This window comes from Symphalangus syndactylus, chromosome 22 (genome assembly GCF_028878055.3).
Source record: "Symphalangus syndactylus isolate Jambi chromosome 22, NHGRI_mSymSyn1-v2.1_pri, whole genome shotgun sequence".
NCBI lineage: Eukaryota > Metazoa > Chordata > Mammalia > Primates > Hylobatidae > Symphalangus > Symphalangus syndactylus.
Genome location: NC_072444.2, coordinates 28,892,597 through 28,918,919, shown reverse-complemented (window position 1 = coordinate 28,918,919; position 26,323 = coordinate 28,892,597). Strand labels below are relative to the sequence as shown.

The 26,323-nt window shown below is 45.6% G+C and overlaps 1 protein-coding gene across 5 annotated transcripts; it reads left to right on the top strand.

The window, feature by feature from the left end:
* Window positions 1-37: 37 nt before the first annotated feature.
* Window positions 38-25,422, top strand: PARK7 (Parkinsonism associated deglycase). Of its 5 annotated transcripts, none has more exons than XM_063632003.1 (7): window positions 38-1,118; window positions 2,245-2,357; window positions 5,123-5,224; window positions 9,166-9,225; window positions 11,038-11,107; window positions 17,818-17,904; window positions 25,029-25,422. In XM_063632003.1, exons 2-7 carry the CDS (start codon window positions 2,268-2,270, stop codon window positions 25,187-25,189), a joined length of 570 nt encoding a protein of 189 aa, XP_063488073.1. In that variant the 5' UTR covers window positions 38-1,118; window positions 2,245-2,267; the 3' UTR covers window positions 25,190-25,422. The 5 variants fall into 5 exon arrangements, with proteins under 5 accessions (XP_063488073.1, XP_055117610.1, XP_063488074.1 ...); XM_055261635.2 differs by having other exon boundaries at window positions 38-1,301; XM_055261636.2 differs by lacking the exon at window positions 38-1,118 and adding an exon at window positions 1,168-1,236.
* Window positions 25,423-26,323: the final 901 nt, after the last annotated feature.

Sequence of the window (26,323 nt, the reverse complement as noted above, 5' to 3'; positions counted from 1 at the left end):
CCAGCATCAGAAAGTGGTCGACTTGCTGGTTGGTAAGAAGAATTTATTGACAACAATATAGGTTTGAAAAAGGAAAGTTTTATTAGAAAGAACGCTGCAGAAGAGTGCAGCCTCAGCAAGAGAGAACTGAGCATGCCATGGTGGATTTTTCATGTCCCTTTTCCAATGTCTCATCTTTTGCAAATTCAATCCAAGTTGGGTTCATTTAGCCAGGATCCTTCTAAGCTCATTCAAGAATTTTGGGCTTTAACTATTTCCTTTGATTTAACCTGGTACCAGGTGCCAACTTTAGATAATAGGGATATCTAATTACTTCTAAATTCCTCAGATAAGGGGAGTGCTTGATGGTCACCAAGTGATCTGTGCTCTCCTCAAGGAATAAGACCTAGTGTTGGAGAGTTCTGTAGGGTGACTAGTTAACCGTAATCTGTTGTGTATTTAAAAATATTATAGAAGAGAGTAACTGGAATGTTCCCAGTATAAAGACAAATGTTTAAAGGTGATAGATATCTCATTTACCCTGATTTAATCATTACACATTATATGAAAGTATCAAAATAGCACATGTACCCAGAAAACACATACGTCTCTTACATACCAATAAATACAACTTGAGATTATGATGTAAATACATCTGACCAACCTGGTACTTATTAGACTTATGTGCTCAGCATTGCTCTAGTCCTGTGGGTGCAGCAGCATCAGGATCGTTAAAAAAAAACAAACAATGCTGAGAAAAAAACTCACACCCCTGAGACATCCGGGTGTGAATAAACGCGGAAGAGTCGCCCGAGATCCGGGGACCAGGCGCGGCGGGAGAGGTCCAGGGAGGCCTGGACCAGAGTCCTTTCAGACCAGGGGCGAAACGGGAAGGCGCGCCAGAAAAGGAACAACGCAAAGGGAGCAGGCGTGCACGGAGCGCGAACTAAGGAAACCCTCTGACAATAACCCCAGACCCTCGGCAGCTCCAGAGACCGGCTCCTCACGGAAGGTGGCCGTAGAGACTGTTAAGACCCGCGGGCGCCGGGGCAGGCCGGACTGTGCCATTCGTGGGGGGGTTCCATGCGGGAGCGAGCCGCCTCACCCACTCCCCGGCGCCACCCCCACCTCAGTCCGAGGTAGGCTCGGCCGGACGTGACGCAGCGTGATGCCAAGGCGGCGTGAGTCTGCGCAGTGTGGGGCTGAGGGAGGCCGGACGGCGCGCGTGCGTGCTGGCGTGCGTTCGCCTTCATCCTGGTGTGGGCTGAGTGGTTCCCTACGGGCCGGGGCGCCGCGTCCGCGGGAAGAGGCGCGAAGTGCAGGTCAGGGCCAGCGGGGGCGCGGCGCATGTGTGGGCCGTGGCGCTGGGCGGCGTGGGAGCGCTGGACGGTGTCCCTCTGGCCCACAATGGGCGCGGGGCCTGGGTCGGGGCCGCCCTCGCTTCCGGCCTCCCAGTCGGGCCCGGTCGCTGGCGTTGGATTTGACTGACCGCCAGTGTGGTGGCAACGCTGAAGCGTCCAGAATCTTCTGCCTAACCTCTCGCCGGCATGGAACTGGCTAACCGTTTTATTAAACTCTGTTTTGCGTGGACAGTAAAACCTCCAGATAACCTCTAAATAGGCTACAAAAAATTCGGAACCTCACTGTCGTTGGCAGTGAGAACTCCGCACGGAGAGACAGAATGTAGTTGGGTTGACTTCAGTGAGGGGATTTCCATCTTTCTCAGTCATTAAAAAAAGTGTTCAGACATTTAACACTGTTGACACACACACACACAATTTTTTAGTACAGTTATAACTAAGAAAACAAAATCCCCTCCAAAAAATTACAGGTTAATTGCGAAAGACCACATTTAAATTTTTGCCCATGAAATTCAGTTTAGTCGTTTCTCTGAAACAGTGCTTCAAAAAAGACTGTCTCCCCGCATTGTGTGAAATGCAGGAGACCCACGTACTTGTATTTTAAAAAACCCCATTTGCAACATATTATTAAAGTTGGATTTAAGAGAACGTGGTAGAAGAAAATCTAAGCAATACTACACCTTTGAGCACCCTCATTATGTTTTCATCTCAGAGCAATTAAAACTACTATACAAATCATCGTTAAGATAACTAAACTGCTGCTTTTTTGGTATTCAGTTGTCTTTGAAAACCGTTTCCCTAGGAAGTACTTACTCTGCTTGAAAATGCTCTTAAACTTTAAATTTTGGGGTATCTCAGGGTTGCAGTGAAAGTTTTTTGAAATCTTTTTTTTTTTTTTTTTAAGCCTTTTAAACGTATAACATAAAAATGGCTTCCAAAAGAGCTCTGGTCATCCTGGCTAAAGGAGCAGAGGAAATGGAGACGGTCATCCCTGTAGATGTCATGAGGCGAGCTGGGGTAAGTCCCACATCAATGTTTAGCCATTCCTGTTTTAAATGTTTGTGGATTTTTAAATCATTTTGAATAAAATGATATTCAAAGTGCTTTATGAAATATTTCAAATATACACAAAATTTCAGAGATTACATAAGAATAAATACCTGTTGATCCACTGCCCACATTTAATGATTGATAATGTCTTGCCATATTTCCTTCAGACCCATTTCTCTTTCGTTTTGAGCTCTGTCGTCCAGGCTGGAGTGCGATGGCAGGATCTCGGCTCATTTCAGCCTCTGCCTCCTGGACTCAAACCATCTTCCCACCTCAGCCTCCGAAGTAGCTGGGACTACAGATGCATGCCACCACACCTGGCTAATTTTTGTATGTTTTGTAGAGACAAGAGTTTTGCCATGTTGCCCAGGCTGCTCTCCAACTCCTGAGCTCAAGTTGTCCACCTGCCTCAGGCCTCCCAAAGTGTTAGGACTACAGGCATGAGCTACTGCACTGTCCTTAGACCCATTTCTTTTTTCTTTTCTTCTTTTTTTTTTTTTTTGAGATGGTGTCTCTCTGTGTCGCCCAGCCTGGAGTGCAGTGATGTGATCTCTGCTCACTGCAACCTCTACCTCCCAGGTTCAAGATATTCTCCTGCCTCAGCCTCTTGAGTAGCTGGGATTACAGGTGTCTGCCACCATGCCCGGCTAATTTTTGTATTTTTAGTACAGATGGGGTTTCACCATGTTGGCCAGGTTGGTCTGGAACTCCTGGCTTCAAGTGACCCGCCAGCCTCAGCCTTTTACAGTGCTGGGATTACAGGCGTGAGCCACCATGCCCAGCCCCTCAGACTCATTTCTTAAAGAGCAAATGCTTCAAAGAAATACATTTGCAACCCCCTTTGTAAATTTCTCCAATCCTATGCCCCTTCTTTCTTCCTTAAAGATAACTGCTATCCTCGTGCTCTTGTGTATCCATGCATGCGTGTCTTTTTTTTTTTTTTTTTGAGACAGAGTCTTGCTCTGTTGCCCAGGCTGGAGTGCGGTGGTGTGACCTCAGCTCATTGCAACCTCTGCCTGCTGGTTTCAAGCAGTTCTCTGCCTCAGCCTCCCAAGTAGCTGGGATTACAGGTGCGTGCCACCATGCCTGGCTAATTTTCTGTATTTTTAGTAGATGGGGTTTCACCATCTTGGCCAGGCTGGTCTTGAACTCTTTTTTTTTGTTTGTTTTTTTTTGAGGCGGAGTCTGGCTGTCGCCCAGGCTGGAGTGCAGTGGCGCGATCTCGGCTCACTGCAGGCTCCGCCCCCCGGGGTTCACGCCATTCTCCTGCCTCAACCTCCCGAGTAGCTGGGACTACAGGCGCCCGCCACCTCGCCTGGCTAATTTTTTGTATTTTTAGTAGAGACGGGGTTTCACTGTGTTAGCTAGGATGGTCTCGATCTCCTGACCTCGTGATCCGCCCGCCTCAGCCTCCCAAAGTGCTGGGATTACAGGTGTGAGCCACGGCGCCCGGCCTACGGTCTTGAACTCTTGACCTCGTGATCCACCCACCTCAGCCTCCCAAAGTGCTGTGATTACAGGCGTGAGCTACCGCATCCGCCCCCATGCATGTCTTTAAGGTAGCGTTTGACCGTGGTTCTCATTTTGCGTGTTTATATATTATCTCTCTCTAACAATAGTGAACAGTGAAGTAGAACTAACTCTGTGCCAGGCGTCATTCTAAGTGCTGATAAACCTCACAACAACCCTGTGAGTTAGATATCCTCATTTTACGGTTGAAGAAACTGAGGCACAGAGACATAAATAATGTATCCATGTCACATAATAAGTATAAAAGCCAGAGCTCAGACCCAGGCAGCCTGGCCCCAGAGTCTGTTAACCCTATACTCCTCTGGTTCTCAGGAATGGAGATACATGTCGATTCAGTTTATTCATTTAAAATTGCTGCTTGGTGTTGCACTGAATGCCACAATCTACCCATTCCTCTAATTACAGCGTTACAATTCTGTAATAAGTATTCTTGTGTAGATTTCCTTGTGCAAATGTGTGGAAATTTTTCCAGGTTATATATCTAAAAGTAGAATTACTAGGCCGAAGGACAGCCCATAGTCAGCATGACTAGGTTTTGCCAAGTTGCTTTCCAGTGTCCCAGTTTTTAGTCCCACCAGCAGTGTAGGAAAATTTGCACTTTCCCAGTGCCAGCTCTTGGTATTGTTGACTGTAAAAATTTTTGAAAGATAAAGCAGTATTTCATTGTTTGGACTTGCATTTCTATTTTACAAAAATACCATGAGGTTTAAATGGCAACAGTAAACTTGCAAGATGAGTTGTTAATAGTATGATCATATAACTGGTCACCCAAACCAGAACATTTGTGGGAGAAAGGGTGTTCCAGTCACACAGAGTACAGGGCAGCAGCTATAAGTAGGGTCTGTCCCAGGCAAACCAGGGCAGACTTAGTTATTAAATATATTTAGCCAATGTATTAGCTTAAATTTGGTATAGTTGTGGTGCAGTATTTCCTGTCATGTTACTTTCAAACACAGGGCAGCTGTGTAAATGTTACTCTAGCTGGGTGTGGTGGCTCATGTCTGTAATCCCAGCTACTCGGGAGGCTGAAGCAGGAGGATCATTTGAGCCCAGGAACTGGAGGCTGCAGTGAGCTATGATTGTGTCACTGCCCTCTAGCCCAGGTGACAGGGTGAGACCTCATCTCTTTTTTTTTTTTTAAGACAGTGTTACTCTGAATTTATGTTTCAGTGTTCTTAAATATGATAACGTCTTTCTCGTAGATTAAGGTCACCGTTGCAGGTCTGGCTGGAAAAGACCCAGTACAGTGTAGCCGTGATGTGGTCATTTGTCCTGATGCCAGTCTTGAAGATGCAAAAAAAGAGGTTTGTAATCCATACATGGAGTTATGCCTTCAAAAGGCTTCTTTGTTTCTTGAAATGTCTAAGACTGTTGTTAGCACAGACTCATTTTAGAAAATTATTTTGCCTGAATGTCTTCCCTTGACAGATTAAGAGGGTAAGGACTTTGTCTTTCTATTCTGTATCCGTAGAATGTGGCAATTGCTTGATACAGAATGTGCTCAGTAAGTGGGTGGCTGGGTGGGTAGGTGGCCCGTTGGATGTGTGGCCAGATGGGTGGGTTGGTGCTTAGATGGATGGCTGCATTGTTTTCCCATCAGTATTTTTCTGGCTTACACAGGCATCCTTGCCTCCTATTACACATTTTTACCTGATGTAAATCAACTGCCACATTTTCCATTTATTATTATTATCATTTTTTTTTTTTTTTTTTAGAGGAATGGTCCCGCTCTCCCCTAGGCTGGAGTCCAGTGGTGCAGTCACAGCTCACTGCATCCTCAACCTCCCAGGTTCAAGCAATCCTCCCACTTCAACCCCCCAAGTAGCTGGGACTACAGGCACGTGCCATGCCCGGCCATTATTTTTTCTAAAGATACTTCTAGAGTTCCACTTTAGTTGTGTTCTTTTTTCAGTATCTTTAGAATTATGGCTCTTACCTTTAAGGACGATGGACACTTTTGGAAGCTAGCATCCCTTTCCTCAGAAACATGCTCCCCCACAGGCGCTTTTGCACACTCCGTCATGGGGTCAGGGTGACAGGAGTGTGGACTGTACCCTCTGACAGCAGGGTCATAGCGGGAAAGGAGGCAGAGTCGGCTCACAGATGGCTGGTTGTGCACTGCTGAGGAACCTGGAGTGCGGTTCCCTGGGCCGAGCTGTCCTCAGATACATAGGAAAAAGTTTAATCCTTTCTAATAAGTTCAGATTTTTCATTACTGGATTGTAGAAAGTTAGATTGTTGGTATTTACATATGATACGTTGAAACAAAAATGACAAGCAGAAGTAACTATTCCAGGCCAAGTGCAGTGGCTCACCTATAATCCCGGCACTTTAGAAGGCCAAATTGGGCGGATCACTTGGGGCCAGGAGTTTGAGAGCCGCCTGGGCAACATAGCGAGACCCTTTCTCTTTAAATTAAAAATTTGTAAAAGCCAGGCGTGGTGGTGCATGCCTTTAGTTCTAGCTACTTAAGAGGCTGAGGCAAGAGGATCACTTGAGCCTAGACGATTGCTTGAGCCCAGACGATTGCTTGAGCCCAGGAATTTGAGACTGCAGTGAACTATGATTGTGCCATTGCCCTTCAGCCTGGGTGACAGAGCGAGACCCTGTCTCAAAAATAATAATAATACTTTTTTTCATCTCTGTTTGTGTTTTTGTCATATGATGTCTGGGCACTTTAAAACAGTGGTTACCTTTATTTTCAATCGACAGATAATAAGTGTACATATTCATGGGATATGTGATGTTTCCATGCATAATATATAGTGATCGGATCAGAGTAATTAGCATATCCATCATCTCAAACATTTCTGTGTTGGGAACGTTCAATATCCTCCTAGCTATTTGAAACTATATATGATTGTTAACTGTAGTCATCCTATGGGGGTATAGAACACCAGAACCTATTCCTCCTATCTAGCTATAATTTTGTATCTTTTAACAAATCTCTCCCTATCCCCACTTTCCCCTATCCTCCCCAGCCTCTGATATTCTCTGTCCTACATTGTACTTCTATGTGATCAAATTTTTTTTAGCTTTCACATATGAGTGAGAACATGGAGTGTTTAATTTGCTGTTCCTGGCTTCTTTCACTTAATATAATGTCCTCTAGTTCCATTCTTGTAGCCACAAATGACAAGATTTCATTCTTTTTTATGGCTGGATAGTATTCCATTGTGTATAAATGCCACATTTTCTTTATGCATTCATCTGTTGTTGGACCTAGGTTGATTTCATATCTTGGCTAGTGTGACTATTGGTGTAGTTAACAAGGGAGTGCAGGTGTCTTCAGTATACTGATTTCCTTTCCATTGGATACATGCCCAGTAGTGGGATTGCTGGACCATATGGTAATTCTGTTTACTTTAGTTTTTTGAGGAAGTGGTTACCTTTTGTGTGTTTTTATTTTTCAGTGCAGATTCTAAAAGGAATAAAATAAATTCTATACTTTACACATTTTCTTTTGAGTTTTGAGCTTTGCTTGGTTTTGAATCAACAGTAGGATGTTTATGGTCTTAAAAGTGATTCTAAGCCAGCCACAGTGGTTCACACCTGAAATCCTAGCACTTTGTGAGGCTGAGGCAGGAGGATTACTTGAGCCCAGGAGTTTTGAGACTAGCCTGGGCAATGTAGCGAGACCCCATCTCTACAAAAATAAAAAAAATTAGCTGGCTGTGGTGGTGCATGCCTGTAGTCCTAGCTCCTGGGGAGGCTGAAGTGGGAGAGTTGCTTGAGCACAGGAGTTCAAGGCTGTAGTGAGCCATGATTGCACCACTGCACTCTAGCCTGGGTGACAGAGTGAGGCCCTGTCTCTAAAAAAATTTTATAGGTTGCACTAAATACATAATACATTTTTACTTTGTAATTTGTTTAATGACTAGATTTTTTTTAACCACTTTTTAAAGTCCTAAAGTATTGTTGGCCGAGCACAGTGGTTCACGCCTGTAATCCCAGCACTTTGGGAGGCCGAGACGGGTGTATCACGAGGTCAGGAGTTTGAGACCAGCCTGGTCAAGATGGTGAAACCCCGTCTTTACTAAAAATACACAAATTAGCCGGGCACGATGGCGGGTACCTGTAATCCCAGTTGCTTGGGAGGCTGAGGCAGGAGAATGGCTTGAATCCGGGAGACAGAGGTTGCAGTGAGCCGAGATCACTGCACTCTAGCCTGGGCGACAGAGCAAGACTCTGTCTCAAAAAAAAAAAAAAAAAAAAAGGAAAAGAAAAATAAATAAATAAAAAGTCCTAAAGTATTGTTAAAACAGTTTCCATTTTGTAATTTCAGAAAGTTTGAAATTAATTAGATTTCTAGGATTTTTTTGGGGGGTTACTAAAATTCTCCCCCCATTACGTTTTTCATAAAGTTAAGAAAAATTTTTTTGTGACTTTTACTTAAAATTTGTTTCTGTATTTTATTTATTTATTTTTTTAGACAGAGTCTTGCTCTGTCACCCAGGCTAGAGTGCAGTGGCGCAGCCTCAGCTCACTGCAGCCTCCGCCTCCTAGGTTCAAGTGATTCTCCTGCCTCAACCCCCCAAGTAGATGGGACTACAGGTGTGCACCACCACGCCCAGCTAATTTTTGTATTTTTAGTAGAAACGGGGGTTTTGCCATGTTGGCCAGGCTGGTCTCGAACTCTTGAGCTCTGGTAATCTGCCTGCCTTGGCCTCCCAAAGTGCTGGGATTACAGACATGAGCCACTGTGCCCAGCCTGTTTTTCTATTAATTTTTTAAGTTGCTCATGTACATTCTTGTTGAACAATAATTCAAACAATATAGACACATATAAAGTCAAAATGTTAAGTGTCCTGTTCTCATTCTCCCTCTGCCCCATCCCACACTACTCCCATTAGCAACTAGAGTGTCTTCTTTTGTCTGTGACTACCTGTATACACAATATGTGGGGTGGGGGTGCTTGTGGTGATTGTACACATACACGCATATATCTACACACAAATACATATATCCTTGTCTTTTACAGGAAGGAGATTATACTACCCCTGCTACTCTGCAGCGTGGACATCCTTGCATGTCACTACATACAGGTTTTCTCCATTTTTTGCTAGTTAAAACACCATTCCATCGTGTGGATACACCTTAATTTATTTAACTGTTCTATTGGCAGATAGTTAGGCTATCTCCTGTACTTCCCACATTTAAAATAGGAAAGTATTATTGGACTGTCACTTTAATGCACAGTTGAAATGAAATGTTTTTGTTTTCTTTATGTTTTAAACTGTTACAGGGACCATATGATGTGGTGGTTCTACCAGGAGGTAATCTGGGTGCACAGAATTTATCTGAGGTAAAAATCTACTCAATTATACCTCAATAAAGCTGGGGAGGGAAAAAAACTAAAGAATTTCAGCATCTGCTTGTATTCTGTTCATTTTGTTATTATTCAGATATTTCAGAGAAGAGGCTGTGAAAAAAAAATAGAAACAACTGGCCAGGCGCGGTGGCTCACGCTTGTAATCCCAGCACTTTGGGAGGCCGAGGCGGGCAGATCACGAGGTCAGGAGATCGAGACCACGGTGAAACCCCGTCGCTACTAAAAATACAAAAAAAAAATTAGCCGGGCGTGGTGGCGGGCGCCTGTAGTCCCAGCTACTCGGAGAGGCTGAGGCAGGAGAATGGTGTGAACCTGGGAGGCGGAGCTTGCAGTGAGCCGAGATCGCGCCACTGCACTCCAGCCTGGGCGACAGAGCGAGACTCCGTCTCAAAAAAAAAAAATGTAGAAACAACTAAAATTAACAAAATGGTGTTGTAGCATTAACTCAAACATTTTTTTTTTTCTTTTTTTGAGACAGAGTCTTCCTCTGTCGCCCAGGCTGGAGTGCAGTGGCACTATCTCGGCTCACTGCAATCTCTGCCTCCTGGGTTCAAGCAGTTCTCCTGCCTCAGCCTCTGAGTAGCTAGGATTGCAGGTATGCACCACCACGCCCTGCTAATTTTTGTATTTTTATTAGAGACGGGGTTTCACCATGTTGGCCAGTCTGGTCTCAAACTCCTGACCTCGTGATCCGCCCACCTCGGCCTCCCAAAGTGCTGGAATTACAGGCGTGAGCCACCACGCCCGGCCTCAAGAAAACATTTTTAATATTTTCTATGGAGGTCAGGTGCAGTGGCTCAACGCCTGTAATCCTAGTGGTTTGGGAGGCTGAGGCAGGAGGATTGCTTGAGGCCAAGAGTTTGAGACCAGCCTAAGTAACACATCGAGCCCCCATCTCTACAAAAAATTTTCTTTTAATTAGCTGGGCACGGTGGTGCACACTTATAGTCCCAGCTACTCGGGAGGCTATGGTGGGAGGATGGCTTGAGGCTAGGGGTTTGAGGCTGCAGTGAGCTGTGAATGCACCACTGCACTCTAGCCTGGGCAACAAAGCAAGAACCTGTCTTATCAGAAAATAAATAAATAAATAAATTTTTGTCATGGAAGTAAGCTGAACTGGTGGAACCGTTATGAACAGATGTCGATGAATACAGTCCAAAGTAAGATGATGTAGTTTTTTTCCACCAAGAGAAGAATGATCAGATTTTGTGTTTTGGGAAGGGCAAATTGTCTACTCAAAGTCTTAACTGGGGGAGGCTGCGGGGCTAGGGCTGCCAGCAGGAATGACAAATGCCATCAGCAGAGACCATTGTTCCTCATTTTAACTCATATGCGAGGAGTCAGAGGCCAGGGTGAGGGGCACACCAGCAGGCAGAGTTGGGGCTGCCAGTAGCACTCAAGAAGTGGGTTGTGTCAGACACGAGGGATCTTTTCCTGCTAGATTCTGTTCCTCTCTCTGCCATCTGAAAACACCCAAAACACCACATTCCCTCTCTCCTGTTTCTTTCTCCCTGGAGTACAAAATGGCAAGGGTCAAATTGCTTCTTCTGATCTTTAAATGTGGAAGAATGCGTTTCTCTTACGAGAAATGCCTTGCTTGGGTTTAAGAATATAATATAGACACATTTTGATCATTTTTATACCAATGATTTAGAAATATTGTTGGAAAATAGGTCAGAGAGCTTGTGGTTTAAACTAAAATCAAATTTTTCCAAAGTTTCCTAGTGAGTGATTGGTTAGTGGCTTAATGATAACTTGATGTATTTTTGGTTTTCTTTTCACTAGTCTGCTGCTGTGAAGGAGATACTGAAGGAGCAGGAAAACCGGAAGGGCCTGATAGCCGCCATCTGTGCAGGTGACATGCAGGGGCAGCCTGTGTTGCAGCATCATTGGTGGGTGGGGTAGCCTTTCATTCGATGGTTTGATTCCAAATAGCTCTTCCCCTTCATAAAGCATGCAGGGCATCTGTGTTGGTGTATTTAGTTTGGGTGGCATGAAGTTGGTGTCATTTCAGAGATGAGGACAATTGTTCTGTTTTCTGCCTCTCCATGCCTTTGGTCTACATGCTGTGAAACTCAGTGTTTTCCCTGTTTGGTTGACCTTGGAGGAAAATAAGGCCCTCTGGAATTCAGTAAACAGCTTGTTACAGCAAGTCTCTGTGCCAGAAAGTCTTTGTGCCTGCACACAATCAGCAAAATCCATCAAACATCAACACAGCAGCTCTGCCCTGTGCTTGCCCTGCAGATTCAGAAGCCCCGTGGTGCTTTCTGCTGGCTTCTTGGGCGTTTCTGATTGTCTCAGTACTGAGTGATCTTGGGCACCGTATTATCTGCCACATAATTGAGAACAAGGACATTTGGTGCTTCACAGATGTCCTCTTGTCTTTGTACCTTAGTAATATTTTATTTTCTCATAACCATTTTAAGATCCGTTCTTGTTGCTTTCATATCAGATGATGTTCTGCCATCTTGGTTTTTTCCCATGCTGTAATTTTTGCCAGCACCTTCCTTGTTGTGTAGGTCTTCATTAAATATTTGTCAGGGCTGGGCACAGTGGCTCACGCCTGTAATCCCAGCACTTTGGGAGGCCGAGGCGGGAGGATCACCTAAGGTCAGGAGTTCGAGACCAGCCTGGCCACCATGGTGAAACCCCATTTCTACTAAAAATACAAAAATTAGCCAGGCGTGGTGGCGGGCGCCTGTAATCCCAGCTACTCGGGAGGTTAAGGCAGGAGAATCGCTTGAACCCGGGAGGCGGAAGTTGCAGTGAGCCGAGATCGCGCCGTTGCACTCCAGCCTGGGGGACATGAGCGAGATTTCGTCTCAAAAAAATAAAATAAAATAAATAAATATTTGTCAGAAGAGTGAATGAATAAACGAATGAATGAATGGATGGTTTGGTAAACATCAACATCAAAATGTTGCTGTTGCTATTTTGTTCAATACAGTAGGCTTTTCAAAAGAAGTTACGGGCCAGAGGTCCTGGGGACTTGATACATTCGATCAGTGGTTCTCAATGTTCTTTTGGTGCACTTGCAAGGTCAAAGCAGATACTACTGAGGGGCCAGGTGTGGTGGCTCATGCCTGTAATCCCAGCACTTTGGGAGGCCAAGGAAGAAGGATCTCTTGAAAGCCAGGAGTTTGAGACTAACCTTGGCAACATAGCCAGACCCCATCTCAACAGACAAAACAAAAAATTAGCCGAGCACAGTACTGCATGCCTGTAGTCCCAGCTACTCAGGAGGCTGAGATGGGAGGATCACTTGAAGGCGAGAGTTAGAGGCTGCAGTGAGCTATGATTGCACTCCAGCCTGGGCAACAGAGTGAGACCATGTCTTTCAAACAAAATGATGTTTGCCTTTTTTCTTCTCAGTCTTTCAGGAGTGACATCAGAGTAGGATGATACCATCATTTGAGCATCTATTATTGTGTTTTAAAAATTTCCCAGTTTTATTAGGTTGGTGTAAAAGTAATTGTGGTTTTTGCCATTAAAAGTAATTGGCCGGGCATGGTGGTGCATGCCTGTAATCTCAGCACTTTGGGAAGCCGAGGTGGGCAGATCGTTTGAGGTCAGGAGTTCAAAACCAGCCTGGCAAACATGGTGAAATCTCGTTTCTACTAAAAATACAAAAGTTAGCTGGGCATGGTGGTGCACGCCTGTAATCCCAGCTACTCGGGAGGCTGAGGTGGGAGGATCACTTGAGGTCAGGAGTTCGAAACCAGCCTGGCCAACATGGTGAAACCCCGTCTCTACTAAAAATACAGAAGTTAGCTGGGCAGTTAGCTGGGCATGGTGATGCATGCCTGTAATCCCAGCTACTCAGAAGGCTGAGGCAGGAGAATCTATTGAACTCGGGCGGTGGAGGTTGTGGTGAGCCGAGATCACGCCACTGCACTCCATCCTGGGTTACAGAGCAAGACTGTCTCAAAAAAAAAGTAATAATTTTTAATATGGCAGATGTTCGTAGATATAACCCACATAAAAGCTAAAGGGATTCCAAGACCTAAATGTTTGAGAACCATGGCATTAGGGGCTGGGAAGAACCACAGAGGTCAACCACCCTGGCAGGTCTTGTACGTGGGCTTACTACAAGAGTCACCACTAGCCTTTTGACCTGCCCTGAGGCTCAGGTAATTATCTCTGCCAAAGGGCACTGCAGTCACTGCAGCCCAAGCAGCTGCTCCCCTCTTTGGAGAGAAAGTCACAGATCCTTGAGTTTGGTTTTCATTGGCTCTGCTGCTGTGAAGCAAGCCTCAGTCCTAGATGCTTTGACCAAAGGAAGAAAGAGTTTGGGCTGAGTTTGTTTCCTTATGATTCTGCTGAAAGTAAAAACTGCATGTCAGTTTGTCCTGTGCCACAAAAGTAGCAAAATGATCAGCCATGGCCAGGCGCAGTGGCTCACACCTGTAATCCCAGCACTTTGGGAGGCTGAGGCGGGTGGATCACCTGAGGTCAGGAGTTCGAGACAAGCCTGGCCAACATGTCGAAACCCTGTCTCTACTAAAAATACAAAATTAGCCAGGCATGGTGGCGTATGCCTGTAATCCCAGCTGCTCGAGAGGCTGAGGCAGGAGAATCGCTTGAACCTGGGAAGTGGAGGTTGCAGTGAGCCAAGATTGCGCCATTGCACTCCAGCCTGGGCAACAAGAGCGAAACTCCGTCTCAAAAAATAAATAAAATAAAATAATAAAAATAACAAAAATTAGCAGGGCATGGTGGCGCATGCCTGTCATCCTAGCTACTTGGGAGGCTGAGGCAGGAGAATCGCTTGAACCCAGGAGGTGGAGGTTGCAGTGAGCCAAGATCGTGCCACTGCACTCCAGCCTGAGTGACAGAGTGTGTCTTCGTTTCCAAAAAAAAAAAAAAATCAACCACATTTGGCTCACGGTTTTGTGCTGAGGCTAGATGGAATGCCATGCTAAGAGGCATGGGCCTTATAGTACTTTAAATCAACATTAAAAAATAAACAGGCTGGCTGTGGTGGCTCATAGCTGTAATCCTAGCACTTTGGGAGACTGAGGTGGGAGGATCACTTGAACCCAGGAGTTCAAGACCAGCCTGGGCAACATAGTGAGACCTCCCACCTCTACAAAAAAATATCTTAAAAAATCAGCCTGGTGTGGTGGTGCACACCTGTAGCCCCAGCTACTCAGGAGGCTGAGGTGGGAGGATCACTTTGAGCCCAGGAATTTGAGGTTACATTGAGATGTGATAAGCACACCACTGCACTTGAGCCTAAATGACAGAGCAAGACTCTATCTCTTAAAAAAAAAAAAAAAGTAAAAATAGGCCAAGGGTGGTGGCTCACACCTGTAATCCCAGCACTTTGGGAGGCTGAGGCGTGCAGATCACGAGGTCAGGAGATCGAGACCATCCTGGCTAGCACGGTGAAACCCTGTCTCTCCTAAAAATACAAAAAATTAGCCAGGCGTGGTCGCAGGTGCCTGTAGTCCCAGCTACTCGGGAGGCTGAGGCGGGAAAGTGGCGTGAACCCGGGAGGCAGAGCTTGCAGTGAGCTGAGATCACGCCACTGTGCTCCAGCCTGGGCGACAGTGCGAGACTCCATCTCAAAAAAAAAAAAAAAAAAAGTTATATAAAAAACAGTAAAAATAGAAAACACACTAGCATTGTGTTTATACCATTGAATATCCTGTACCACTGTTGTGGGCACTACACAAAAAATAGGAAAAAATGTGATGATGAGCTGAGCTAATTGAGATGAGGGTTATGGGAATGGAACAGAGGAGTGATGGAAGAGATTTGGATCTTTTAAATTGGCAAACAGAAAAATAAGATTTTTTTTTTTTTTTTTTTGAGACGGGAGTTTTGCTCTTGTTGCCCAAGCTGGAGTGCAGTGGTGCAATTTTGGCTCACTGCAACCTCCACCTCCCAGGTTCAAGCGATTCTCCTGCCTCAGGCTCCCGAGTAGCTAGAATTACAGGCGCCTGCCACCATGCCCAGCTAATTTTTGTATTTTTAGTAGAGACAGGGTTTCACCGTGTTGGCCAGGCTGGTCTCAAACTCCTGATCTTGTGATCCGCCCACCTTGGCCTCCCAAAGTGCTGGGATTACAGGCGTGAGCCACCGCACCCAGCCAAGATTATTCTGAAGTGTTGCAGTTAGGAATTGGAAACATTTTGAACACACAAAGAATATTAGCCTAGTCCTTAATATTGAGTGAATGAGGAACGCACACTGGAAGGGAGTCTATGTTGAGAAGAAAATTAAATGATATTTACTTTGAGTGGGGGAGGGGGGGAAATGTGGAGTTGGAGGAGTGGACAGTTGTCAGCTGAGATGCCCAGGTCTAGGAATAAGGCCTCTGGAAGCAAGGTCTTGGCCACCTTGGAGTAGCTGGGGAGTTGGCAGAGGTGGTCATTTTGCAAGTCACTACAGGGTGGCGCTGTTGGCTGCAGAAGGGGATGTGGTCAGCTGCGCCCTCTGCACTATAGTGCAGAGTACAGAGCGTTTTCATCCATCAGAATCCCAGGTCCTAGGAGAGTGAAACATCTCTTCGCCAGTATTCCAAATAGAGTTCTGACGCCCCAGAAAGCAGTAATTATGAGCTTACCATGGTAAGTAAGAAAGGCATCAGTAAATTCCTGCATCCAACTATAACATAAATTTATTCACATCGTAGCAGTGATTTTATTACCACCTTGAAGGGAGCAGCCTAAAAATTCTCACTCACCTATCACTTTCCTCACTGTACGATCATCTATTAAAGTTTACTTTAAAATACAAAGATGACGTAGGAATTTCTTCTTAAATTCTTAACAAATAAAAATTAAAAGCAATTTATAAATCCATTCAAATAAAAATTGATAATTATTCAATTCTTACAGACTTTTAAAATTTGCTACCATACATAGCTGTCTTGTGTATACAAATAACGTGGAGAAGAGACATTTGAGGCTTTTAAGAGCTGTAAATCAGGACTTGGTCTGAAACTGACACCTGATATTAGGCAGAAAGCTTATGTAATTAGGTAGTATTTGTGTGATCTTCCTGTTTGTAACAGCTACGGTCTGAGTAGCTTGTGGGTATATTATATAACTCCTTCCTTGGAATCTTGTTGAAAAATGAAAGGTCAGTAAGACCAAGACCTCAGGTTTGCTGACACTAAAAGTGTACAAACTGTGCCATAGGATCTTAGCCATCCAGGGCACCCTAAGTGTTTCCAAGATCAAGGTGCTGTTCTGCAATATATCCTTCTAAGTGTCATGTGAGGCCTTAGAATTTTTCTATGTGTGGCTTAGAGAAAAAAGGTAGAATGAATACTTTGTAAAAAGCTTTAAGATGAAGTAACAAAGGATACAAAATCTTTGTTTTTAATCCTTATTTAGGACCATTACATAACGCAATATGCTTGTGACCCTCCCTGAAGTTGGCCATTTTCAGTGAATACATTTAAATAAAAATCTCAAGTTAGGACCTGCCAATTTGGAAAGACTTCATTAACTGACACTTCCATGTGGTTCTTTGCTTAAGTAGCTTTCGTAAAGTGATGCTAGTGCCTTTATATTTCACGCTTCCAGGCACTTCACAGGCTATCTCCTTCAGGGACAGTGTGCTGTCCATTTTAATCCTACCACCTGGTATACCTGGATGGATAAGTGGATGAATGAGTGTTAATTTCCCATTTTATTTATTTTGAGACAGAGTCTCACTCTGTTGCACAGGCTGGAGTGCAGTGGCGTGATCTTGGCTCACTGAAAGCTCTGCCTCCCGGGTTCACGCCATTCTCCTGCCTCAGCCTCCTGAGTAGCTGGGACTATAGGCGCCTGCCACCACGCACAGCTAATTTTTTGTATTTTTAGTAGAGACAGGGTTTCACTGTGTTAGCCAGGATGGTCTTGATCTCTTGACCTCATGATCCACCCACCTTGGCCTCCCAAAGTGCTGGGATTACAGGCATGATCCACTGCGCCCGGCCTAATTTCTGATTTTCAAGTAGAAAATAAAATTACAAAAGAGCAATAAAATCCAGAAGTTCAGAGAGTACCAGTTGCCTTTAGCATGTAACTAAATCTTTCCTTTTACTAAGAGTGAGGTAAGAAGTTGAGCCCGCCCCAGTGATCCTCCCCCTTCTTTGGACTCCTGGTATATGTGGTCCCTGTGCTGGGGGTGGGGAAGGTGAGAGAGGTGCGCGCATTTTGTTTATCTGTGTATGCTCTGCTGGTATCAAGGTAAATCTTGAGTAAATGGTTATTGAAGTATTTTGAGTTTCTGTGCTTTTGCCAGATGTGCTCAGCAAATCGTTTGTTATAAACATACTTTATCTCTCATACTAGGAAGTGTTTCATTTCAGAATCGTAGCTGTATGTTTGGTAAGAGCCTCTTGATTTTGAAGAATACTTTGCTGTTGCAGTTTTTGTTGTTGTTAGAGAAGGGGTCTGTGTTGCCCAGGCTGATGTTGAATTCATGGGCTCAAGCAATTTTTCTACCTAGGCCTCCCCAGTTGCTGGGATTACAGGCATGAGCCACTGTGCCAGGCACTATTGCGATTTTTTAAACATAGGGTTTTCTATATCCGCACTTAGATCTTTTTATTTTTATTTTTAGGTCCTACTGCTCTGTTGGCTCATGAAATAGGTTTTGGAAGTAAAGTTACAACACACCCTCTTGCTAAAGACAAAATGATGAATGGAGGTAAGTATATGCTTGTTTTTGTTTGCTTGTTTTTGTTTGCTTGTTTGTTTGTTTTTTGAGATGGAGTCTCACTCCATTGCCCAGGCTGGAGTGCAGTGGCACGATCTTGGCTCACTGCAACCTCCGCCTCCTAGGTTCAAGCAATTCTCCTGTCTCAGCCTCCTGAGTAGCTGGGATTACAGGCGCATGCCATCATGCCCAGCTAATTTTTTTATTTTTGTAGAGATGGAGTTTCACCATGTTGGTCAGGCTGGTCTCAAACTCTTTTTTTTTTTTTTTTTTTTTTTTTTTTTTTTTTTTTTTTTTTTAAGACAGAGTCTCGCTCTGTTGCCCAGGCTGGAGTGCAGTGGTGCGTTCTGTGCTCACTGCAGCTTCCGCCTCCCGGGTTCAAGTGATTCTTCTGCCTCAGCCTCCTGAGTAGCTGGGATCACAGGTGTGTTCCACCACGCCTGGCTAATTTTTGTATTTTTTTAGTAGAGACAGGGTTTCTCCATGTTGGTCATGCTGGTCTTGAACTCCTGACCTCGTGATCCACCTGCCTCAGCCTCCAAAAGTGCTGGGATTACAGGCGTGAGCCACCGCGCCCAGCCTCAAACTCTTGACCTCATGATCTGCCTGCCTCAGCCTCCCAGAGTGCTGGGATTATAGGTGTTAGCCACCACGCCCGGCCCATATGCTTGTGGTTTGTTTTTTTTTGTTTTTTTTGTTTTTTGAGATGGAGTCTCTCACTCTGTTGCCCAGGCTGGAATGCAGTGGCGCGATGTCGGCTCACTGCAACCTCCGCCTCCCGGGTTCAAGGGATTCTCCTGCCTCAGCCTCCCGAGTAGCTGGGATTACAGGCATGTGCCACCGTAAGTTTCTTGTAGACTGGGCACAGTGGCATCCGCTTGTAATCCCAGTACTTTGGGAGGCTAAGGCGGGTGGATTGCTTGAGCCCAGGAGTTCGAGACCAGCCTGAGCAACATGGTTAAACTCCATCTCTACTGAAAATACAAAAAACATTAGCCAGGCATGGTGATGCACACTGATAGTTGCAGCTGCTCGGGAGGCTGAGGTGGGATGATCGCTTTAAGCCTGGGAGGTCAAAGCTGTGGTGAGCTGTGATCTCGCCACTGCACTCCAGCCTGGAGGACAAAGCAAGACCCTATCCAAAAAAAAAAGAAAAAAAAAGTTTCTTGTGTACCTATAGAATTTTATCTATCACATACTCACTATCCTTCTTATTTTAACTAAAATGAGATCTACTAAATGTATTGTTCTGCAGCTTGCTTTTTTTAACTTAACGTTATATCTTATGTTATCTTTTAACAGCACATGTAGATTTAGATTTGTTTCATCCTTGTTAAGTACAGCTGCTAGTCCAGTGTTGGAATGTGCCGTGCTGTATGTAACCTTCTCCTGGGGGCGGGCATGAAGGTGGTTTTCTGCTTTTGCCCTTGTAAACCATGCTGTAATGAACATCCTTGAATGCCGTTGTGAGCATATCTGAGCTCCCTTTTAAAAGTGATGCACTTTTCATTATACTGCATGTTTTTTAATTACTAAACTTTATTTTTTTAGAGCAGTTTTAGGTTCACAGCCAAATTCCCATCTACCTTCACCCACTCCCCACTCCCCACTCCCCTGCCCCTGGCCATGCATAGCCTCCCCTACTATCAACATCCTGCACTAGAATCTGCACCCACATTGACACATCATCATCCAGAGTCCACAGTTTACATGAGGGTTCTGTATTGCTGTTGTACATTCTACATACAGTTACATTTGATCCAGAGCAGTGTTTTCCTGAAAATCCATGGTTTGTTTATTTAATGTATTTGAGACAGAGGCTTGCTTTGTCACCCAGGCAGGAGTGCAATGGTGTGCTCTCAGTTCATTGTAACCTCCACCTCTTGGGATCAGGCAATCCTCTCACCTCAGCCTCCCGAGTACCTGGAACTATGGGTATGAGCCACCACACTTGGCTAATTTTTAATTTTTTTGTAGAGACAGGGTCTAACTATATTGCACAGTCTGGTCTTGAACTCCTGGCCTCAAGTGATCCTTCTGGCTTGGGCTCCCAAAGTACTAGGATTACAAATGTGAGCCACTGTGCCCCGCTCATGGTTTTATTTTAGTTGCTAGAAAGATACTATGTTATCATTAAAACTATCTGTTTGAAAATTGGTACTTTTTGCTGGGCGCGGTGGCTCATGCCTGTAATCCCAGCACTTGGGGAGGCCGACGGGGGTGGATCACGAGGTCAGGAGATTGAGACCATCCTGGCTAACACGGTGAAACCCCGTCTCTACTAAATATACTAAAAAAATTAGCTGGGCGTGGTGGCGGGTGCCTGTAGTCCCAGCTACTCAGGAGGCTGAGGCAGGAGAACGGCGTGAACCCAGGAGGTGGAGCTTGCAGTGAGCCGAGATCTTGCCACTGCACTCCAGCCTGGGCAACAGAGTGAGACTCCGTCTCAAAAAAAAAAAAAAAAAAAAAAAATTGGTACTTTTTAATAAAAGTCTCTGGTTTCTGGGCATTTTAAATTTAGGAATTTAAGCTCATGGAGGGATTTTAGAGGGTTGAAAGAAATGGAAAGAACAGAACTGGGCTTCTTTTGTGATGTCTTCAGAGGGAAGACTCAAGCGGAGCGCACTCTTGCACTACCTGAAGGTGTGCCTGTTGCATCTGTTTTCCTTTAGTGCCTCAAAAACATTCAGGTTGGTCAGGCATAGAAAAAGATCAGATTGTTGATGCTCACACTCGGAGTTTACAAAGCACGTTCCCCTGCGTTACCTTGGTGGAGCTTCCTGGTCCCCAGTGCCCAGCAAGGCAGGTGGCATCATCCTGGCTTCACAAACAAGGAGAGACTGAGGCCAGAGCTCAAGCCCAGCCCGCTGCCTTGCATCCAGTTTTGCCTTCCTGCCCCTCTCCTGCTCTGTGGTAGCAAAAGGCTCCCACACACATTTAAGTTACCAGGTGTTGGATTTAGTCAGTAACCTCTATTATAAGAAATGGATACTTGAAATGTCTACCCCTTCAGGACACTTCGAGAGGTAGGGCTGCAAGTGAACTTGAAAGATCAGTGTGACAGTTTCTCCTCAGATAAGCAATCCCATCTGATGGCCATAGTCTTTTTTCTTTTTTCTTTTTTTTCTTTTTTTTTTTTTTTTTTTGATAGATTTAGGGTCTCACTATGTTGCCCAGGTGGTACTTAAACTCCTGGGCTCAAATGACCCTCCCACCTCGGTCTCCCAAAGTGCTGGAATTACAGGTATGTGCTACCAGCCCCAGTCCCCATAATCTTTTAATTCCTCCGATTTTAGAATAAGTCGGTTATAACTGTAATGTGTGATTCCGTTTCTCATTTGTCCGCTGTTTGATGGCATCCACATGCCTGGTCCCATACCTGAGCACTGAAGAGCAGGGTCTCTGGAGCCTGGTGTTGTGGGGTGGCCCTCAGCTTCCCCACTCACTGTGAGAAGTTTCCTTAGTTTCTCGGAGCCTGTTTCCTCATCCGTTGCCTGAGGATAAACCTGCTTCAGGATTGTTGGTGAAAAGACTGCCCTCACCTAGCCTCTGTAACGCCACTGCATGCCACCAGTGCTGAGTACTGTTTGTTTGCTAGGTTGGTGTCATTCTCATTTTACCAAAAAGTGAAGCTCTGAGAGGTCAGACAGCCACTAAATGGCAGACCTGGGATTTGAACCCAGAACTCTGCTCAGGGGTCGACTGACTGCTCCCCAAAGGCCAGGTGGTAAATACTGCAGGCTTTCTGGGACTTCAGCTCTCTGGCAGCTACTCAACTGTTGCAGCTCCACAATAGTTGCAGACAGTGCTAAACACACAGGGTGGCTTTGTGCCAGTGAAGCTGCGTTTGCAAAAACAGGCAGCAACCTGGCCTCGGCCCTCAGGCTCGTCGTTGCTGACCTATGTCCTGAGCCCTCCCATTGTCTTTTTTGTTTTGAGACAGAGGCTCGCTTGCTGGAGTGCAGTGGCATGATCTGCGCTCACTGCAAGCTCTGCCTCCCAGGTTCACGCCATTCTCCTGCCTCAGCCTCCCAAGTAGCGGGGACTACAGGCACCCGCCACCACGCCTGGCTTATTTTTTGTATTTTTAGTAGAGACGGGGTTTCACTGTGTTAGCCAGGATAGTCTCAATCTCCTGACCTTGTGATCCGCCCTCCTCGGCCTCCCCGTGTGCTGAGATTACAGGCATGAGCCACCGTGCCCGCCCCTCCCCCCCTTTTTTTTTGAGACGGAGTCTTGCTCTCTCACCCAGGCTGAAGTGCAGTGACGCATCTCGGCTCACTGCAACCTCCGCCTCCCGGGTTCAAGTGATTCTCCTGTCTCAGTCTCCTGAGTAGCTGGGATTACAGGTACTGGCCACCAGGCCCAGCTAATTTTTGCTTTTTTTTTTTTTTTTTTTCAGTAGAGACAGGGTTTCACCATGTTGGTCAGGCTGGTCTTGAAATCCTGACCTCAGGTGATCCACCTGCCTTGGCGTCCGGGAGTGTTGGAATTACAGGCATGAGCCACCGCGTCCAGCTTCCCATTGCTTTTTCTCTGAAGAGACTTTAAGACTTGGAGTCTGGTTTAAAAAAATAAATAAAAATCAATGCCTTCTACTGGTTGGAACGGGAAGTGTAAAATCTGAATTCGCTATAGGGTCACAATCCCAGCCTCAAGTTCGCACAGTGCCTTCCTGGCGCTGACGGGGTGCATGTTCTGTCTTTGCCACTAGGTGGAGGCAGTTGGTAACCTTAAACCTTTTGCCTTTCCTGGTTAAAAGTCTGACAAGAACCGTAGAACCTTTAAGCATATTTAACCAGTTTAAGCCCTGTTTGCACTGTTTTAGCCACAAAGATACTGTTCAGTTGTGCCTCGCGTTGTCCCACTCTCAGTTGTGCATCTCACCGTCGCTCTGGAAGACCTAGCCCAGCCAGTTTCTAGGTTAGCATTTGAAATGGTCTTGGCCTGGTTTAACCATCAGTAAATGAGGTCAGATTATGATAAACATTTTCCCCTCAAACTAGGGATCCTCTTTTTCTCTCCAATAGTTAAATTGGAAATTTTTAATGTACTCTATTCATTTATTTTGGTGGGTGACCTGATTTTTTAAATTTTTTAGATTAGTCAAGCACAGTAGTGAGAAGAGGAGAAAGAGTAGAACAAGGAGTAACTGCCTGTGAACGATCAATTGAGATAACTCACTGCCCTCGACCAGCGGTGGCTTGGTTTCTAATGACAGTAAGACAAGTTCCTATAGCCATTGTTAATCTCCTTGGAAAAGAAATGAACACTGACTGTGTGGTTTCAGAAGCTCATTAATACAGCAGAAGCACTCTGCTTCTGTTTGAAGGGAGGTTTTCAGATGAATTTTTCTGCATGTTCATTGAACAGACGTTTCCTAAGCTTCTCCTTAGTGCCTGGCACTGGGAACAGAAGAAGGAAGAAGAGAAAGCTGTGCCCTCCGGGTGTTCTCAGGTCTGCACCGAGCTGTGGTGGCCAGAGCCACCCGCCTGCCTACGCAGCCGGTGCATCAGGATAGAGCAGGAGTTCACAGAGGAGCTTTGTCGCTTCCCCCTCCGCTAAATCTGTTCTGTGTCCCCACATCACTGAGTGGTGTCGCCATCATCCAGTCACCTGGGACAGGCAGCTCGGAGTCATCCTTGAAGCCTCCTCACCTAGGCCTTCATTGCAAACCTCCATTTCCTCTGGATCACTGTCACCAGCCTAGTGCAGGCACCACCAGCTTCTACCCAGACAGCAGGTTACTTTCCATCTCCCTTCTGGTCCCAGCCCAGTCTCTGTGCAAAGGCCAGACCACAGAGGGCTCCAGGCCCCGTGACATGGAGTTCATTGTGACCTTCAGATGCTGGAGAGAGTTGGCAAGGGCTTTCCATGGGGAACTGGCTATGCCCTGCTTCGCACTCTGGAGAGTTAGCTTTTGGGTGCTGGGCATGGATTGAAGGGGTGCACAGCCAGAAGAGAGAGCTGTAATCATGCAGAGATCCTTCCTCTTTAAAGCAGGGGACAGGGGAGAAAGGAGATCGAGTGAAGAATGGTGTTTGGTGCCTTTGACCTCACACTTCAGGGGTGCCTCCTGTGTGCCATGGATATCATTGGCCAGACAGGGACTGATGAAGACCCAGCCTTTTTAAAGAGTAAACAATAAACAAGGAAATGAAATGTTTATAGATTGTGATAGATTGTATCAATGCTGGGAGGGCAGTAAATAGGATGCGGTGATAGACTCAACAGAGGAACCTAATATGGAGAGGTGGGGGTCATCACAGATACCCTCTCTGAGGGGTTTTTGTTGATGCAGAAACTGAAGGAGCAAGGAACTGGGAAGAGCTGGTCTCTGGGTGGAGGGAGCAGCCCTTGAGCTCTTCCTGGAGCAGAAGAGAACCTGTTGTATTCAGTAAGGGAAGCTCCAGGTGGGAGAGTGATAGGGATGGGTGTGGGGAGGGAGGTTAGGCTCTGTGTGCAGTGGAGACGCTGGTGACTACCTGCTGTGGAGGGGCAGAGCTCAGGGCATCCATGCTCAAGAGTCCCAGTTTTGATATTATATTTGCCAAGAAATAGCCAACCGGCGGGCCTGGGGGTGCGGGGATGCAGAAGGAAAGTAGTCCTTGAGAGTGAATGTGGTTTCTACCTGCACACGCACACTCACATGCATACCCGCCTCCATTACGTTGTGCTGTGGTTGTTTTTGAGGCATCAGAGGGTGTGCGTGCCGCCACATGTTGATCAGGGTGGCTTCTGCCTTCGGCGCTGCTGCATCCCTTCACCCTTCCCCGGCACTTCAGAATTGACACTTGAGCTTTGTTGTAAAATAGTGATGTGAGTAACTGTCATTCGCTGACATCTCCCCCAACACTTAAAGTCTTAGCAGCTACATTTAACTTACACATATGTGTTTCAGTCTAACAGTGGTTTCTCTCACCCTTTGCTCTGCACAGTTTTAAAAATACTTTTGTAGGGGGCTTCTAAGAGCTTGGAGTGCCTAGTAAATGTTTTTGAATGGTTAGCTACAGTGTTGGGCTTATATGCTGTAATAGTGAATTTAATTGGTAAGTAATCGTCTTTCTCGTCACATAGCCTATTAGGATGTCACCTTTTCTGTTTCTACTTTGCAGGTCATTACACCTACTCTGAGAATCGTGTGGAAAAGGACGGCCTGATTCTTACAAGCCGGGGGCCTGGGACCAGCTTCGAGTTTGCGCTTGCAATTGTTGAAGCCCTGAACGGCAAGGAGGTGGCAGCTCAAGTGAAGGCTCCACTTGTTCTTAAAGACTAGAGCAGCGAACTGTGACGATCACTTAGAGAAACAGGCCGTTAGGAATCCATTCTCACTGTGTTCGCTCTAAACAAAACAGTGGTAGGTTAATGTGTTCAGAAGCCGCTGTCATTACTGCTTTTGCAGAAGTATAGTTGTGAAGTCACAACTACACAGAGATTTCTCAGCCTACGGATTGTGTCTATACATTTCTAAGCCTTGTTTGCAGAATAAACAGGGCATTTAGCAAACTACTGATTGTTTCTTGTTTTGTCTGTCATTTATTTTGTGAAATTAAATTCCGTATCACCTTCATTTGCAGCTCTTAACTGTCCATATAGCACTGAAATAAAAGAACAGTGAACACATTTTACACAGCAAGGAGGAAAGGCATACAAGCAGAATTTAAGAGGCTTGTGATTTTCTCTGCTTATTAGCTGTGTGTTTTTAATGTGCTATTAAAAAATACCAATGAGGGCTGGGTGTGGTGGCTCATGCCTGTAATCCCAGCACTTTAGGAAGCCGAGCCAGGAGGATTGCTTGAGGCCAGGAGTTCAAGACCAGCCTGGGCAACATAGCAAGTCTCCATCTACAAAAAAAATACAAAAATTAGCCAGGCATGGTGGCATGCACCTGTAGTCCCAGCTACTTAGGAGCCTGACGTGAGAGGATCACTTGAACCCAGGGGGTCAAGGCTGCAATGAGCTATGATCACACGACTGCACCCCAGCCTGGGTGTCACAGCAAGACCCTGTCTCCAAAAAAAAAAGGAAAAAAAGTTGGCAGTACTGGTGAATTTTTATACATTAGTTCCTTTTTCCCTTATGGAAAGAGTCCTTGGATAAAAACTTTTCAAGGTTGGCCCAACATCTCTTTTCCCTTCCCCAGGTAATAGCACCCAGCATTCCTTGTGAACCACTCAATTCCTCCTGGGTGGGCACATGACCCAGACCCAGCCAATCAGAGCCCTGCTTACCACTGGCCGTGTGACCCAGGTGAGCTCCTTCAGTCCATGAGACTCCATCCGAGGGTTTCATAGCTGCTGTACTTTCTCTGCTGGAGTGGCCAAGGGGATATGCTGGCAACCCAGAGCACTGGCAGCCGGCTCGTCACTGCCAGCAAAAGACCTGCTTGGGAGGGCCCTCAGGCTGTGGG